The 17,803-nt window shown below is 41.6% G+C and overlaps 1 protein-coding gene across 22 annotated transcripts in view; it reads right to left on the bottom strand.

Moving 5' to 3' along the window:
* Positions 1–17,803, bottom strand: part of CSPP1 (centrosome and spindle pole associated protein 1) — a 171,108-nt gene that overhangs the window by 108,568 nt on the left and 44,737 nt on the right. For all 22 annotated transcript variants that reach the window (XR_005224296.2, XM_043539532.1, XM_043539538.1 and 19 more), the window contains 3 exons: positions 9,185–9,276; positions 5,505–5,598; positions 4,071–4,128 (listed from right to left, as the gene is read on the bottom strand). Coding sequence is in view for 21 of the 22 variants with exons in the window: in XM_043539532.1 (XP_043395467.1) it covers positions 4,071–4,128; positions 5,505–5,598; positions 9,185–9,276 (244 nt within the window). In the remaining variant the exon portion in view is untranslated. The remainder of the gene's footprint in view (positions 1–4,070; positions 4,129–5,504; positions 5,599–9,184; positions 9,277–17,803) is intronic.

The following is a 17,803-nucleotide window of genomic DNA, read 5'->3' on the forward strand; positions in this document are numbered from 1 at the left end:
CAAGTCCCTGGCAAGGGTCCACAATCTACCATAAATATTGTTCACCACAGAGTCATGTAGCTCCCACTCATGATCAACACCAAAGTGTCTCCAGAGAAAGTCTGCTAGCACATTCTGGTTTCCTGGGAGGTAGACTGCCAACAGGGTAATCTGATTGTTGATGCACCAATTCCACAACTGTCCACTTCTGCACACAAGGGGAAGAATCTCCCTCCCTCCGGTTTGTTGATGTAAAAGACAGTCTTGAATTAGTCTGACATTATGATGACATGGTGACCTTGAATAAATGGGAGAAAGGGTTCACAAATCTTCGAACTGCTCACAGCTCTAGAACATAGATGTGTATCCGGGATGGACTCTCGAGATGTTCCAATAGGGATACATGGTAATGACTGCCCTGTCTTGTGCAGAGGCAAGAAAGGGAATACTGATGCATACCTAACATGGATTCTTCCACAGTAACAGGGACAATATCACTTTGGTGGAAACAGTCACTATGGGGTAGTGTTTCTGTGGTGTGGTGTGTAGTTGCTGAGACACCCTTCTCTTCATGTGTCAGTATATTTATGTCTGCATCTGTAATTTTCACTCCATACATCTGAAGAAGTGGGGTTTTTACCCACGAAAGCTTATGCTCAAATAAATCTGTTAGTCTTTAAGGTGCCACCGGACTCCTTGTTGTTTTTGTGGATACAGACTAACACAGCTACCCCCGATACTTGTCAGCTGAATTAGAACACCCCATGGAGATGAAAATAACCTAATACAATAGTTCCAAGACCTGTGAAATGTTCCATTCATCTCAGTGGGCATGATCCCATCCCCTCCTGAGTGCTTTAGAGCCTGAGACATGCATGAAATATACCCATTCTCAGCTCCCCACCCAAAGGGGCAGGGCTTCCCCACATTCTGGCTCACATGGGAGGCCTCAGACCCCCAAAAGGGTAAGCCCCTCCACCCAAAACTCAGCTCACATGAAGAAAGTAGGGAGGGGATGGTCCAAACTCTATTAGATGGGCATGCCCCCCCCCCAGATCCTGTCACACATATGGGAGGCAGCAAGAGGGGCTGAGACCTCCCCATAGAGGGGCAAGAGCCCCATAGATCTGGGCACACACACACGAGGAGAGAATGAGGGGATAACAGATGCCCTTGTCCCTTTCTCCCCCAGTCCCTCTGCCACTCCCACTTCCCACTGTCCCACCCCTCCACTCCCCCTAGCCTCTCACCTGAGCCCCCAACTCTCTCCCCTCCCATCCATCCCCATTTATCCCCCTCCCCTCACTGCAGCCCCAAACCTCTCCTTCCCATTCCACTACCTTCTAATTACCCCACCAATCCCTCCCAAGAAACATTCACATGTCTATATTCCCCCATTATGACTTTGGGGGATGCAGAAAGGTTGGGGAACACTGGCACAGCTATGGAGTGCAGGGGGTTGGTGAGCACTGACAGAGCTGGGGGTACAGGGTCCTTGGCTACACTGAAAAAAATAAGGAAGTGTTAAATAAGTTTAAATAAGGAAGTGTTATTTACTCCTTCTCATAACACAAGAACTAGGGGTCACCAAATGAAATAAGTAGACAGCAAGTTTTAAACAAACAAAAGGAAGTGTTTCTTCACGCAACGCACAGTCAACCTGTGGAACTCTTTGCCAAAGGATGTTTTGAAGGCCAAAACTATAACAGTGTTCAAAAAAGAACTAGATAAATTCATGGAGGATAGGTCCATCAGCGGCTATTAGCCAGGATGGACAAGGATGGTGTCCCTAGCCTCTGTTCGCCAGAAGCTGGGAATGGGCAACAGGGGATGGATCACTTGATGATTACCTGTTCTGTTCATTCCCTCTGGGGCACCTGGCATTGGCCACTGTCGGAAAAAAGGATACTGGGCTAGATGGACCTTTGGTCTGACCCAGTATGGCCATTTTTATGTTCTTATGGCAGAGCTGGGAGTGCATGGGGGTTGGAAGGCACTGGCAGAGCAGGGGGTGCCATGCCTATGTCACCTGAGCCCTTAAACTCCCTCGCCTCCCGCACCATCCATCCCCATTTATCCTCCTCCTCATAAACCCCTTCTCCTCGCAGCAGCTCCAAACCCCTGCCCTTAATGCCCCCAACACCTCCACCTCTAGTATTCATCCCTCTCGGAAACATTTACATATCTACTCTTTCCCCAAACACTTTGTTACAGTATCCTCCCCAAAAAAGATTTAGTGGTGCCATGCACTACCTTGGGTAAAACTCAGCAGACAGACTATTTTGACCTACTATCAATACTTTGATCTCTAGCTTTGTGCAAAAAAACCAAAAACAAATAAAAAACAAACCTAGAAAGTTTTTTTTTTTAGAAGTGCTATTTTGAGGGGGCTTGTATCTCAGGAACCCTTGGCTCAAATTATTCTAAATGTGGTTTTCTCCTGAGGGTAGCCAGCACCCTCTCAAGGTACATTAAATTTCAAAGAAATCCAACTACGCATGTGGCTATAAGAGGACTTAGAAAAGTCGACCTTTATACAGATCTCACAGTACGACCTTAATTGTGCCACTCTAATATGCTGCACCACAACACATGTTATCTTACGGGCTATCCCTTCCTCTGATTTTGAGCAAGTAACAGACTCTGTCCCACTGCAGATAGCTCCTCCTCCTCCATCTATTGAGCTCTCCAGTAATGGGATGGGTTGGTGCAGTTTTGCAGCTGCGCAGAAAACAGCACTATCATTATTGAAAAAGTGTCTTGTGTTAATCACATTTACTTAACCAGAAAAAAAGAGCCATCCATCATGACATCCCCAGTAAAAGGATTCTACTACACTCAGTAAACATTTTCTTTGAGTGGCAGCAAAGATATCTTAGCAAAGCACAATAACTATTGTGATAATCAAGCTCGTTGTATCTTGCTTATGAAGCAGAAAATGATGGAGATGGCACTAATTCCATATTACCCAGGTCAGAGTTAAAGCAAAATCATTGACATTTTATGCAGAGCTATATAAAAATTTGCATATGTTGTCATAATATGAAAAATGTTACGTTTACTAATAAAAATATTTACAACTGCAACTTGAAATAATGAATTGGCACTACAAAGCTGACTTAGCTGCATAACAGATGGATTTTTTTCCATTAAAAAGTGAAGTAGGTGAGTGGCAAATATTGTCAGCAGCATTCCTCACACTCCCACAGGAGGCTGACTGACGCTTGTCTATACAAGCTACCATCAGGCATTAAACATGTCTCTTCCATGACCTACACTGCCTGCAGCATGTTATTCCATGTAGTTGCACCACAATGCAAATGTCTTAAAATTCCAATTCCAACTTTTCCCTTTAAGCAGAGTATGTGTTTACCAAATTTAACAGCTCTCTTATGTAGCTTTGACTTAGGTTTATTTTTATTGTCACTAATGCCCAATTAGGAAAGAGACATCATTTTTCTTCTTATCATAGTCTTAGAGACTAAGGCCAGAAGGGACCACTAGATCATCTACTCTGACCTACTGTATATATCAGGCCACCAACACTACCTAGCACCAGCACACTAAAGCCATCAACCAAACTGAGACCAAACTATTACAACCCACAGGAGATTAGACTATTATGTGCCACAGACAGAGAACAGGAGGGACCAAGGTACACTAGTGTTCAAGGCCCCCCACAATGGCAGGGAAATGATTAACTGAGATACACCCAAATAATCCTAGCAAGTGACCTTGACCAATACATTACAGAGGAAGGTGAAAAAAACGCAAAGTCATTGCTAATCCAAGGTAGGGGGAAATTCCTTCCCGACCCCACAAATGACTACAGTATGAGTTAGACCCTGAGCATGTGAGCAAGAACCAGCCAGCCAATGTCCCATCTCCAGGCGTGGCTGTTGTTGACCCCTCAGAGAAAGGGGATTAAAAAAAAAAAACCTTCCAGAATACACGGGGAGGGGGGGAATCCCTTTCTGATCCTTCTTTTGCACACAATAAAATCCTGCTTTCAGCATAATGATTCACTGTTAACACATATTATTTAATAAAAGGTCTGTTTGAATGAAAAGTGGAACACTAAAATTTCTTACCTCCTTCCCTGGGTCCAGAGCTCCAGAAGCAGCAACTGAGAGCTCAAGTTCCTTTTCACTATTAAAAAAAATTAACAGGATGAAGTCAGAAAATGAGCTGTTAAACAAATCACTAAACTTGTTCTTTTAAAAAAAACTTAGAAATCAGACCTAATTTACCTCACTTAGCTATAAAACTGGAGTTTCTTATTGTGGATAAGGTAACATGAGAGAACACCTCATCTGACTCAAAAACAAAATGACTAAGTCCAACAGAATGTAGGTTGAGAAGAATATACTGGTGTTTTATTACTTTTAGACAATGCCATAATCATAACAGTATCCCAGGGTAAATGAACAATTAAATATTTTTTGTTTCATTGTTTTTTCACTATAATCTTTCCCAATGCTTCTTGTGAGCAAACATTTTTTCCATAGTACAGTTAGAAGTTTGATATGAAAGATAATTATAAACATATTCAAATCCAAACAGGCATTCAAAAGAATGTCAACCACTGTACTGTGGATTCAGATCCCAGGCTTAGTCTGCTTCTTCAATTTTTAATTTGATAAGGAGTGTCCTCGTAGTTCTGATAACCAACTTTTTTCCCCACCCTTTCACCAAGATTTTTGTTTCCTTTTAACACATCCAGACTGTCAGTCAGCAAAGCAAGAACAAGTAAACAAGAAAGTATGTTTAATTGTGCTATATATGCCAGAAATTTGCAAAGTTTTTGAAGTCAAAGACTTCTTTTCCAATTTGGGGAACAGGAAAGAATATCACAGTTCCCTTATCAAATGTGTACCATATGTGAGGACAAAAAAAAAAAAAAAAAAAAAAGGACTTTTTGTGGTCTTGCCACTCAACTACAACCCCATTTACTTGGACTTTTGTCCTGAGAAACAAAGGAAAAACAAATAGCAGTGAAGCCAACAGAGAAATAAGTATTATCATTAAGCCTCTAGAAGTACACCAGACCTTCGCTAGAACGCGGGATTTGGGATCCATGCACGGTACCACACTAACGCGGGGACTGCGTTATAGCGGGGACCGCGTTAAAATGGATTGCAATTAAAGTAATTAAATTTGGTATCCATGGCCGTGACCGCGTTGTATGCGAATTCACGCTATATAGACACGCGTTCTAGCGAGGGTCCGGTGTACACTACAATGAAAAGGGAATCAAAGCTATAAGAAGTATTTAAAATGGTCCCTTTGAGGTTTATAGGTTATATATTGTATGACAGTCATAAAAATAGGACAGTGAGAGAAGTCTAGTATTAGTACCAACAACCTCAGGGTCCAAATGGGGAAAAGAAAATTTCCAAACAGTAAAAACCTTTTTTAAAATATGTAAATTTCTGAAGGGTAAAGAAGCTTCCAACTAATTTAGTTTTAATGAAAAATGTTCACTTTATTAAGTCTTTGTCCAAATTACAATGGCTTTCCATTACCGTCTCTTATTTCTCTGTTGCTCAGCAATCTGTTCCATTAGCTCTTGTCTGTATTTCTCTTTTTTCTTCTGAATAAGTTCTCGGTCTTGACCGCCTAATTGAAAAGGAAGGAAGCATAAACAGTCCATGAAACACATACATATCTCTGTCTTCAAACACCTTCTAATTTCAAATGAATAAAAACAAGAATAAAGGCAAAGTACAGAGACAAATACAATTTGTGCATGTCACAGGATGACATTGGCCATTTAAGAGGGAGCAGGACCAATGTACCTGTGACTCCTCAGCTGCATCCTAACTGGGTTTAAGAGAAGCCACCTGAACCACATAAATGGAACAGCTGAGGGGGTCAGTCAGGAAAAAAGACACAAGATAGGTAAGGTAATATATTTTATTGGACCACCTTCTGTTGGTAAAAGAGAAAAGCTTTCAAGCTACACGGAGCTCTTCTTCAGGTCTGGGACTAACATGGCTATACTACCGTTACAAAATTAAAAAAAGTCAGGGAAAGGGCAGCTGAAAACCGCCTGGGAGTCATGAGACTAAAGGAGGTCTCTGGTGAAAGCTGCAGAGGAGTTCTCCGCAGGCCCTCCCTGGAAAGAGGGAAGAATGGTCAAGAAGCCAGTCGAAAGGCTAGCTTTCTGACCTTTCTGAAGCAGAGAGCCAAGCCCAGAGAAGGCTGAGAGCAGCAGAGGGAGATGCCTGCTAGCTCTCTAAGCCAGAGAGCCGAAGTCTGGGAGTGAGGCATGGTGAGAGATGCCACAGCTGTACTAGAGAGACCTGAGTGTGGTCAGAGATGCCGGGCTATACTTTGTGTCTTGCATGTACTGTTTGAACTATGGTGGGGAATTCAGGACTATAGCCATGATTTATGGGCACAGGATTTTTGTAAGAAACTAACCCACAAGGATTATATATACTTGGAAATAGCCCTTTAGGGGCTATTTCTGGGGATTCTGCAAGGGGAAACTGAGGCTTAAGTAGGCTTAAGTGTCAAGCCACAGTGTGCTACAGGATAGTACTCCAGACAGGCCCACCTTATGACAGGGAACATATTAAGAACTTCATAACTTCATAAGAACTGATAAAAATCTGGATACTACGCTTAACATTAACATTATTTGATATATGATCTTTTGACCTAACATAATTGGTCACCGATAGCTTGTCTGTTCTTAAATAATCATTGAGCTGAGACAAAGCTAGGAGCTTCAAAACAAGGTGACAACGATACTATAGCACAAAAAGAGACAGTATTTGAGTTATTTACATTAATTCTGCACTTAATGCAGCATTTGGAAAAAATAAGTAAGAATGGTGTGAAAATGAAAGTAAAGTATACTTTAACACACCCAAGAGCACCCAGAGGTGCTCTTACGTGCAATTCCACTCTGAATAAACATTTAATTTGAAAGTGAATGCAAGAGTCAAACTGTAGGAATACAAGCAGTTTTCCCATTTATGAGTTAGTTGTAATGGAAATTAAGGATTAAAAATGTACTGGCAGATGATGCATGCACACAGGGTGCACCTACCAGTATCTCACAGGGTTAAAAAAAAACAAACAAACAAAAAAAAAAAACTTAAAACTTAGGTAGTGCCCAATCAACCTTGTGCTGGAAGTTAAGTCCCAGAAGTGAGAATCCAGTTCACAAGACATCTTAAAAAAGTGGCGTTTCTAAGTGAATGTTTCTGTACACTATGACTATTAGACACATTGGCCCATAAACACCCTTTCCTCACCATCCATAAATCACCACAGTTCTCCTATGAAGTAAAATCAATTGAAAGAGGGGATGAGGAAGAACACCAAAAAACCAGGCAGAAGACAACTGTGGCATAAAAAAAAAAAAAAAAAATCATACAATATTATGCTGCAGCCACAAAACACACCACCACAGGAAAGACAGTCTTCTGGTTAAGGCACTGGACCAGGATTCTGACCTGAATTCAGCTCTCAACTCGAACAAACACTTTCTATGTGGTCTTGGGCAGTTTACTTACTTTCTCTGTCCCTCAGTTCCGCACCTGTAAAGTGGGGCTACCAAAATTCCCATATGTCAAAGGGGTGTTGTGAAGACAAATTCATCGTTATTCATGAGGTGCTCAGATACTATTGCAATTGGGTCATAGATTAGTCAGTCTGTGTAGAGAGGTAGCAGCTGCAGAACAATTACATTAGCATTGTTGATCAGGAAATGTAAGCAAATAAATGACAGCCACAGGGATCAATTTAAGCAGCAGGCCACAACTTTATTAATTTAACGCTGAGGAGGAGCTCTATCAACCTACTCCCTGCTCTCAAGCAGTAGGTATTTAACTGGGTCCAGTGCAGGGTTACAGAGTAGACCCCTTCTTAGCCTACCCCTAGGACTCCCTCCTCAGTGTGGGGAAGTGGAGATTAACAAGGAGGGACCTCATTCAGTGAAGACTTCAGGTCTCCCCACTATACACGTGGTCCACCAGTGAAATCTAGGGTCTAATATACCTCTGGAAGCTGGCCCATTTAGACTTTATGTGCACTAGATACCAGCCGGAAGCTGCAACAAGCTAAAAAGTCATACCTTTACTGATATTAAACTGTCAAGTCCAATTGCTAAAACGCAAATGTGTCTGCATAACATTGCATGGGGCGGGGGGGGGGAGAAAAAGGACTGGATCTCTGCCAATTTGGCCCAGTGGGAAAAATTCCTTCCCGATTTGATCCCCAAACAGGTCAGTCATAGCAACTTGAAAAACAGAAGTCCTACGCTACAACTAAAGAGGGAGGGCAGAGAAGCTAACAAGAAGCTTTTGACAGTTTAAATAGGCAGTAGAGAAAAGGATGCACAAGAATCAGCCAGCCCAGTCCTCCCAACCCAAGCCAATGGGGAGGCAGAGGACCTGAGGAGAGGGATGGGCCACTGCAATCTTGACAAGAATGTGTTCTCACATTATTACTCCTCGTCTTTTTTCCAGGCACCATGGCATCCCCTCCCCACTCCCCATTGATTGGGCAGGAAGCATTATAATACCGTGCATAAGCATTTCATCAGTGTGTGCGCCTGTAAAATGAAATGGAGTAAGAACATGCAATTCCTTAGCAGTTTCGCTCTAATCTGTGCCTCATAAAATGCACTTTTGCACTCACACACAAAAAAGAAACTCAACCCCCACCCCCAACATTAGCCAAGGTACAGGACTTACACATCAAGTCCCAAAAGACTTCTGCTCTTTCTGATGGGCCAGTAACAGCCTTAATTGGTGATTTGCTTGTTTCAGCTCTCCAACAGTATACACCCATCTTCCACTTTTTCACCACTCAGTCCTATTTAACTTTAACTCTCTAAAATTTCTAACAGATTTACAAAACTTAGAAATAAACATATCTCCGTTGTGGTTCACTGACCTGGAGAAATCTGAGAATCCGTTTGATCCCCTTCTACTACATGCAACACAAGCAATTACTGTTTGCATGTTCAAGAGGAGGTGCTACAAAGGTCCAGTGAAGTAAAGTTGTTGTTTTTTTCATTTAACTTAATGCTTTTTTTTTTTTTTTTTTTTTTTAACCAGGACCAGGGGTATATTGCAAGAATAAATTAACTCAATTATTTCAAAGAAAAAAACACGACATATTAATGTTTTAAATATTATTATATAAAATATCACATACCCATCATTAGTTGGGCTTTTATACATACCAAGAATGAGCCCTGTTGCATATGGAACATCATCTTTACCAGTGGCGGACTTTGCCTGTTCATTAGTTGGAGAATTGCTTTGTGCCCGATTTCTGTAAAAGAAAAAATGTTCAAAACTTAAAATATTGGCTAAAAGTCAGTGTGAAGCATAAAACATACACTTAAATTACTATAAAAGAAAAGGAGTACTTGTGGCACCTTAGAGACTAAAATTTATTTGAGCATAAGCTTTCATGAGCTACAGCTCACTTCATCGGATGCATGCTTATGCTCAAATAAATTTGTTAGTCTCTAAGGTGCCACAAGTACTCCTTTTCTTTTTGCGAATACAGACTAACACGGCTGCTACTCTGAAACCTTAAATTACTATGTAAACCATTTATGAGAGAAAGCTCTTGTGAAATTGTAGATGACATCACAGGTGGTAGCTACTTCAGAAAGGAAGGGGACAACTATCAAAAGTGGGTTTCTTCTATTCTTCTGTTCCTGAAACATCTGTAGCTATCACAGGCACTAACTGAAAGCACACAAGCAATCTCACTGAAGTTGCACTATTCACATACTTAAAGTTATGTATGGGCTTAAATCAGGATCAGGGCTTTAGCTGCATCCACCTACATCTGGTCTGAATGTCATCTAGAGCTCAGAAAAAATGGGAAAAAATATTCTTTAAAAAATCATATCAAAAAGGATTTCCTTCTCCTGCCCCTCACGACAAAATTAAACCTCAACCCAGCTGAACAGCAGATGATCTCTCTATACCAAAGTGGAGAAAGAAAGCTACTGCAACCACCTCTACAAAAGAATGACATTTTTTCTGGTTTTATCATCTTCTGGCAAGAGGACAGAACATTGAATTTCTGGAGTAGAATATTAGGGCTGTTGGAACAGTTTTTAAAATCATTCATTTTCAGTTCTGTGATTTTTGTGGTTTAGTTATTTGGAAACAAATGTGCTGAATAATACACATAGTATTTCCTCCAGTTGTTGAGATTTGTTGTATGTTGGATCTCTCACGTACTTCATCTCTGTAAACCATAGATGCATCTCTTACTCTATCTTGGTAAGGCCTTAAAGAAATAGAAAAAAATTTACCCCTGCTTAGATGAAAATGTCTTATATCCTAGTACAGGGGTGGCCAACCTGCGCCTGAGAAGGAGCCAGAATTTACCAACGTACATTGCCAAAAAGCCACAGTAATACATCAGCAGCCCTCATCAGCTCCCCCCGGTGCCTGCCAGCAGCCCCACTGATCAGCACCTCCCCCTCCCTCCCTCCCAGAGTGTGCAGGAGGCTCTGAGTGGGAGTGGGAGGAGCAAGGGCGTGGCAGGCTCAGGGGAGGGGGCGGGAAGGGACAGGGCCTTGGAAGAAGGGGTGAAGTGGGGGCAGGGCCTGTGGCAGAGCCAGGGGTTGAGTAGTGAGCACCCCAGCATACTGGAAATTTGGTGCCTGTAGCTCCAGCCCCGGAGTCGGTGCCTATACAAGGAACCACATATTAACCTCTGAAGAGCCGCATACAGCTCTGGAGCCACAGGTTTGCCACTCCTGTCCTAGTAGAAAGGTCCTTTACAGTGAGTCTTTAGCCTGTTTGTAACTCAGAAACAGAACCAAATCTGTCAGTTACATGCAAACAAAAAGCGGCCCACTTACTGAAGATGGTACCCAGAACAAAGTTGTTTAAATCTCCCTATACATTTGTCATGTAATATAGCACATAACAGTTACTGGAAGAGGTCCCCTCCCCAGCACTGTCAGGCTGATTCTCTGCCTGGGATTTGGGGGTGGAATCTCAGATGCCGTGTCTGCCATGGGGCCTGCCCTGGGTATCGCTAGCTGAAGAAATCTTGGCCATCCACAATAATCTTCTCCTGGTCAGTGTTCACTGGGGTAACTTCAGTGATTTCCAGAACATGCCAGGGTTTTGTGGCAGTGCCTTCATTGCAAAATCCAGTTCAGCTTCTCACGGTAGACATAGGTCTTGCAATTTCAGCCAGAAGTCTTATTAATCCTGGTGTGTTTCTATAACTCTGTCACAGCCCCTTTCATTCAGTGAGGCACTGGACTGGATCCCAGAAGTGCCCCTTCTCCTTCACTTGGTTTGATATTCTCTCATATATCTTGGCATTCCAGTGACTGCTGTTAAAATGAGACTGGATTCAATCTTCTCCCCACAAGCCAAGGAAGTCCAGGATGGACCTTAGCACAGAAACACACAGAAGCACAAGGCATGGCTGCTATAATCTGTATGTGACTCCAGGTGTGTGAACTTGTCACAAGCTGGAATCACAATGGGACACACCTGGCTCTGATCCAGTTTTTCCATTGGGAGATAACCCTAGAGCAGTAAAGTGCATACAGGTCAAAAGTGGGGTTGATGCAGGTGTGCAGGAACACAGAGTGGGAAAGCAGTGGGAAGACTGTCAGAAGCAGAATAGTTAATTTGAAATGGAGATACAGCCGCACCTACCTTATTGTGGAATAATTCATTTCAAATTGAAGTTAATCTGCTTCCAAAGTGGATTAATTAATGAGGAATGAGACACCAACCAGTGTGTGGAACTACAACAATTTATCTGAGAAAAATTCCTCAAATTAATCCAAAATAACTTGCAAGCATAGACAAACCCTGAAACTACTGACTAGTGAGCACTTCAGATCTTCTTAACACAGTAAGAGTATCTATTTTACTCTACCAGAAAAGACATTTACCAAGATATATCCCCAGTGTTGCATATTTTCTGAGCTGGGCAGATCTGTGGATACTCCTACTAGAGGAAATAAAATTTTCAGATAAACAGATAAAATGTCTTATTTTTCCATGCAAAAGGGTCGGCAAATTCTTTACCATGGGATTTAAATTGAAGCATACAGCCAGGGAAGACTAACAGATAAATAATTATGTATCTTAAATATACCACTGGGAAATTCAGCAGTCCTTTTACATAGCCCTTGCGGACTATGTCCAGTACTCATTTGTATATTGTGATCAAGATCCAATTTTTTGCAAACCACTGCAATCTGCTACCTATGAGGCAGTCCATTTTATGAGAATGGGTTCCCTCAATAGTCTCCTCTACCATGACTTCCTCTCAATCTCATCCATTTTCCTCTGTCAGCTTGGCTCTCTCTCCTATTGCAGGATAGGATAAGAAGTTTAGGCTTATTGTACTGTTTATGCTCTATCCTATGGTCTCTAGCAACGACCAAGGCCTTCCTTTATTTCTCTGAGGACTCTAACAATCTTACCCACCAGCAAAATGTTTTTCTCCTGAATAATTTACTTGGGAGTCAGATGGCAGGATGCCTCATTATATCCCATCAATATGGCTGAAAAGCAGAAAGCGTTTCAGATTAATGCTGCTACAGGGAAACAGCTTTAATTGAAGCTCTCAGGCCATATGATCTTGAGGGAAATGAACACTACCAAGGACTTTTTTCCAGACCATAATAGTCCTGGAGAAGCAAATTATGCTAAGGTAAGTAAGGCCACTGAAATAGCCTCTGAGTTTCTTCCCGTTGAAGAGTCTGCCTTCCTGTTTCTTGGATTCTTGAGCAAGAAGAAACCTTCTTCAGGGACGATGGTGTTCTTAGATAGAAACAAGGCTCCATTGACCTTACAGAGGCTTACTAAACTGGTCTCTGACACATTAGAAATGTTTTTAGTCTCCTTTCCTGGTGATTAGTTTTGTCCAGGTTTTCCTAGGCTGCTCCAATGACTTCCTATAGGATTGCACAGAGGGGAGAAGTAAATCTTGAGACAAGGCCCCATACCACCTGTTTGCTTCTCCCTTAAGGGCTGCTCTCCCTCTTACCCCTTCATGGACAGATGTTGGGGTGAAGTGAAGGAGGCAGGCAATGGAGGTTGATAACTGTCAGTAACAGGTGAGGATATTAGTTGCAGGCATTTTTGTGCCCTTACTACCAGCTGGAGGGGTTTCTCTTTACAGGGTTTTTTGTGCCCGTGACCATCTATCTAGTGCTTTTATCAAAGTCTTGTCCAGACACACTGGAGTCTGGCTTGGTCAGAGGTAGCAAGTCTTCTTCTGTGCCAGTGTGACCCAGGGATCTCTTGGGACCAACTGGCAGAGGAAACAGGGGGTACATAGGGTTTTACAGGGATCCCCTGCGTTGGATATATGATATTTCACTGAAAGGTGGCATGTGAGGGCTCTACCAAGAGCCAGCAGCTTGCTGTTCATCATAATCTTTGCAGAGTATAGGACGCATAATATTTAAGGAGTTATGTATCTGTACTAACAATTATGTTCTTAAGGTCTTGGAGTTAAGGCAAGTCACCAGCGGGTGACTTATCTCTGAAATGTTCCTTCCAGACAGGATGTAGCAGACACCTGTCTCCCTGTCTAGTCATTTGTGTATTGTGTACTTTACACCTCACGATGTAGGTCTGTCTGTTTACCTAGCTACAGCAAAAGAAGAGATTGTGAAAGCTACAAAAAAGAAAGAAAATTCACACAACAAATAGAGGGGGGTTCCTATTTATGAATGAAGAAAAAGATGAGACTGGTCTATCTTGGAGGAGAGGGTGGGGGCGGAGGGAAGAAACAAACTGAATCCTTCACCTAGAGGGCAAGCTGACACGTGCAGGTCTCATGAAAGGAAGGTCACAGCCAACCTAGCTATACAATGCTACATGGATTTCAGGTGAGCAATATTCTACAAGACATGAGAGTATCTTGTTAATTCATCCAGGCTCTAGAATGCATGTTATGGTTTTATTTTATACATAACTACTTGTTTCCAATACTTCTATTTGCTATTATTTGAATCTCTATGCTTTGTTAAATAAACTTGCATCTGATTTCACTATAATCATATCTAAGTACTGTGTGTTAAGCTGAGCAGTGATCTGAAGGGAAATTGGTAAGCTAGGGTGTACTGTTTCTTTGAAAGCAGCAAATCTGTGAATACTGTAAGTGTCCAGTGGACCAGGGCTTCGACACTCTAGGGAGATGCTTGAGGGCTGGAGTGTGCTTATTGCTAACCTGTAAAGAGACAGTGAGGCCAGAGAGGCCTAGAGGGCAGTGCTTGTATTGCCCGTGGCCAGTGGAGTTGGGGAGCTGACCCCAGCAGACACACACAAGGCTTCCTTATGCTAAGGGCAGCTGATAGCGAGGTGCTTCACAACCCTGGGTGCCCCCGGGAAGCATCAAATCCAGCTATTACTTTGAAAGACTAGCCTGGGACAGAACACAGAACAAATAGCAAACCCCATCTAAACACTCCACAATAGGAGCTGAACAAGAGAGGCAGGTCTTGCATTTTGTTTTTCTGCTACTGCAGCGTCTATGTGATCAGAATTGCTACAATCATTGTGCCTCTCTTGTAGAAGAAGATTTTCCAGAAATGTTTCTGCAGAGCACTCCACACAGACACACCAAGAGCAACACAACCGATAAAAGATTAGATTCCAATAAGCCAAATAATTTGAACAAAAATATCCCCTTTTTTCCTCTCTCTCTCTCTCTCTCTATTTCCAGCTTTGATCTGCAACAAGATGGTCTGGAAAAGTCTGCCTGCAGTTGAGGAAAGAGAATGCAAAATGAACAATCTGAAGACTCACTGTAAAGGATCTGTGGACCATCTTCTTCAGAAGAAAATAATATTGGATAATAGGGTACATTTCATAAAGGCAAAATCTAAGGAGATTTACACGAGATTTACTCAGTGCAAAAGTGAGTCATGGCCAAATAGTTAACATTTAAATTTATATATGAATGAGGCTTGTGGCAATATTATGGAATTATTCCTATTACTTAATTCCAGATTCAGGCTGCACAACATCTTTAAAAAGTACACGTTTGTAGTAGCCATTAGACCAACCAAGTCAAATGATCTCACATAACTAGAGCCAGACCACTGATATCTCAAAATATGCATCCCATACTGTACAATATCTTCTACAGTAGAACCTCAGAGTTTCAAACATCTTGGGAATGGAGGCTGTTTGTAACTATGAACAAAACATTATGGTTGTTCTTTCAAAAGTTTACAACTGAACACTGACTTACTACAGCTTTGAAACTTCACTATACAGAAGAAAAATGCTGCTTTCCCTTAATTTTTTTAGTAGTTTACGCTATACAGGAGTCCTCAGACTTTCGACACAATTCGTTCCCCAGAATTGTGTTGTAAGTCAAAACGTTGCAAGTCGAAACCACTTTTTCCCATAGGAATCAATGGTATGAAGGAAGGATTGGTTCCTGAACCAAGGCTTGATATGCTATTTTCACCACAATAACCCAGATTTTTGTACTAAATGAATTATAGATGACTAATGTATTTACTGTACACTGTATTTTGTAACAGCATTCAAAGAAACATATAACTCACATATGCTGCTCAGAATGCTGGCAACACAAGCTCAGAAAGCCAGGGCGAACGGCACACATGCTGAGCCTCAGCCAATAACTGTTCAAGCTTTCTGACTGGCTGAGCCCGGGGCTGGTAGCCAATCAAAAACAAGCAGCAACCCTACCCAGCAACAAAATACCTTGCTGCCTCGAAGCCAATCAGAAGCAACCCCTTCCAGCTCCATACCAGAACACCACAACCAGGAAGTGATTTCTAGCGAACTTTATGCAAATCAAGCATTGTAAAGGCAAAACAGGCAGTCAATTGAAAAGTGTCGTAAGTCCAAGGACTCCCTGTATTTGCTCTCTTTTTTTTGGTCTCTGCTGCTGCCTGATTGCGTACTTCCCTTTCCAAATGCAGTGCGTGGTTGACTGGTCAGTTCGTAACTCTGGTGTGTGTAACTCTGAGGTTCTACCATAAATCATTAAACAGTTCTCATGAGCCACAGTATTGTGATATCCAATATGTGCTGCTGCACTTTCTCCCAGAAAACTTGTAGGTGAAGACAGTCTTAGAGGTTTCAGTCTCAGCCTTTCCAGAACAATGAATTGTCAACAGATACACTGCAGATGTCCTCAAGAACACAGATATCTTTAATATGAACTGGATTTCTGCTTCTACAGATATACCAGTATAAAAATATTTATGCATATATTTCTGCCTCCTCAATCTCATGTTGTCTGTTAATGCTGTCCCTGATACTAATACTCTGAATCTGAATCTTTATTTGTGTAACTCAGTATAGCAGTATAGCCTCAATATTCACCATTTGGACAGACTGCCTGAAAATCATACCTTAAACCTCCACGGACTACAAAAATGCATTTCCTAGCTTTGTATTGGGCACATAGTATCAGACCTGCAGACAAGAAAGGGGAAGTATTCCCCCTATGAGCAGCTTGGATTCCTATTCTTATTCAAATGTTTAATCAAGTTTCTAGCTCAGTTTTCTTTCTGGAGTTCTGAAAATTCAAGACAATACCCTCCTCAGAAACCCTGGCCTTCTTCCAATTTCCTGATCCTCCAGTCTTCCCAGTCTTTCTAATTTGTATTACAGTACGGGGTAAAGGGCACTTTTTGAGCTTTTCATTCTCCTTTCTGAAACTTATCCACCAAAAGTGTGACATTCTGGTTCTCCTGGTCTGTTCCACCCCTACTTACATTTGGTGAGCTGCTTCAGAAACAAAGTACCAATAGGATAGCACTCAAAGTATATCCAGTACTACAATTTGAAACTGGGAAATAAATCCCTTATACTATTCTAGTCAGTATTTTCCTAAAGACTCTTGACATTTCCTTGTCCCGTACATAGTCTTTCGATTTGTTAAAACTTATTTAAAATTAGAGACTGATAAGGAGTATCCAAAGCTGTCTTCCACAGAAGTACTGCAGATATTATGCACAGTTACTGTCTGGAGTTTGAAAGAGCTACGGCTTCATACCTTTTAGTCATTTATTTCTAGTGAAGGAGCTTTTTCAATCTGCTTTCCGCCTCCCCGCAACTATTATTTTGCAATACTCTACTTCACAGCAAACTACCTACATAAGCATACGATATGACCCACCCAAAAAGGGTATTTAGAACTACCATTAGCAAATTAATAATAGACAGTGAAATCTGAACATGCTATTACAATTGCAGAGATGAGATTCTAGACCTTGCTTTGTGTTTTTCCTGGAGACAGTTAAAACTTTTCCTGAGCAGGGAGATTAAGTAATGTCTTCCCTCACTGAAAGAACTGCAAAGGAACCTTTTCATCGTGAAATTATTCCAGGCATACCTTTATTTAGAAGCACTATAAAAAAAGGGAGATTTCTCTGTTTCTCTGGAAATTAAAAGAACAGACTCTCCCCAAGGCAGGAGCACATTTAAGAGACAGTTTCCAGGAAGCTTTGCTTCTTAATATTTTTGAAATTTGGTTGTGGGATGCTAGAAACTCCAAGTTTGTTTGTTTGTTTAACCACAAATTTGTCTTGCTTGCAGCAGCTGGCTACATGGCCCAACCAATTCCTTTAAGTGAACGACTGAAGGATAACCAGAACAATCCAAACCCTATCAAGACTGGAGATTACAACAAGTTCCTGCAAGTGGATTGATCTAAAGAAACAAAACTTATATTTTTTCCCAATTTTTGCCTCCCAACCAGCCTACTCAGAAGAGACTGAAAAAAAAAATAATTTTGGTCAAGGGATCAAATGCACAGTCCAATTCCCAGCTAAAATTAAGGACATAAGAACGGCCATACT

The sequence above is a fragment of the Chelonia mydas genome, chromosome 2, assembly GCF_015237465.2.
Source record: "Chelonia mydas isolate rCheMyd1 chromosome 2, rCheMyd1.pri.v2, whole genome shotgun sequence".
Lineage (NCBI taxonomy): Eukaryota > Metazoa > Chordata > Testudines > Cheloniidae > Chelonia > Chelonia mydas.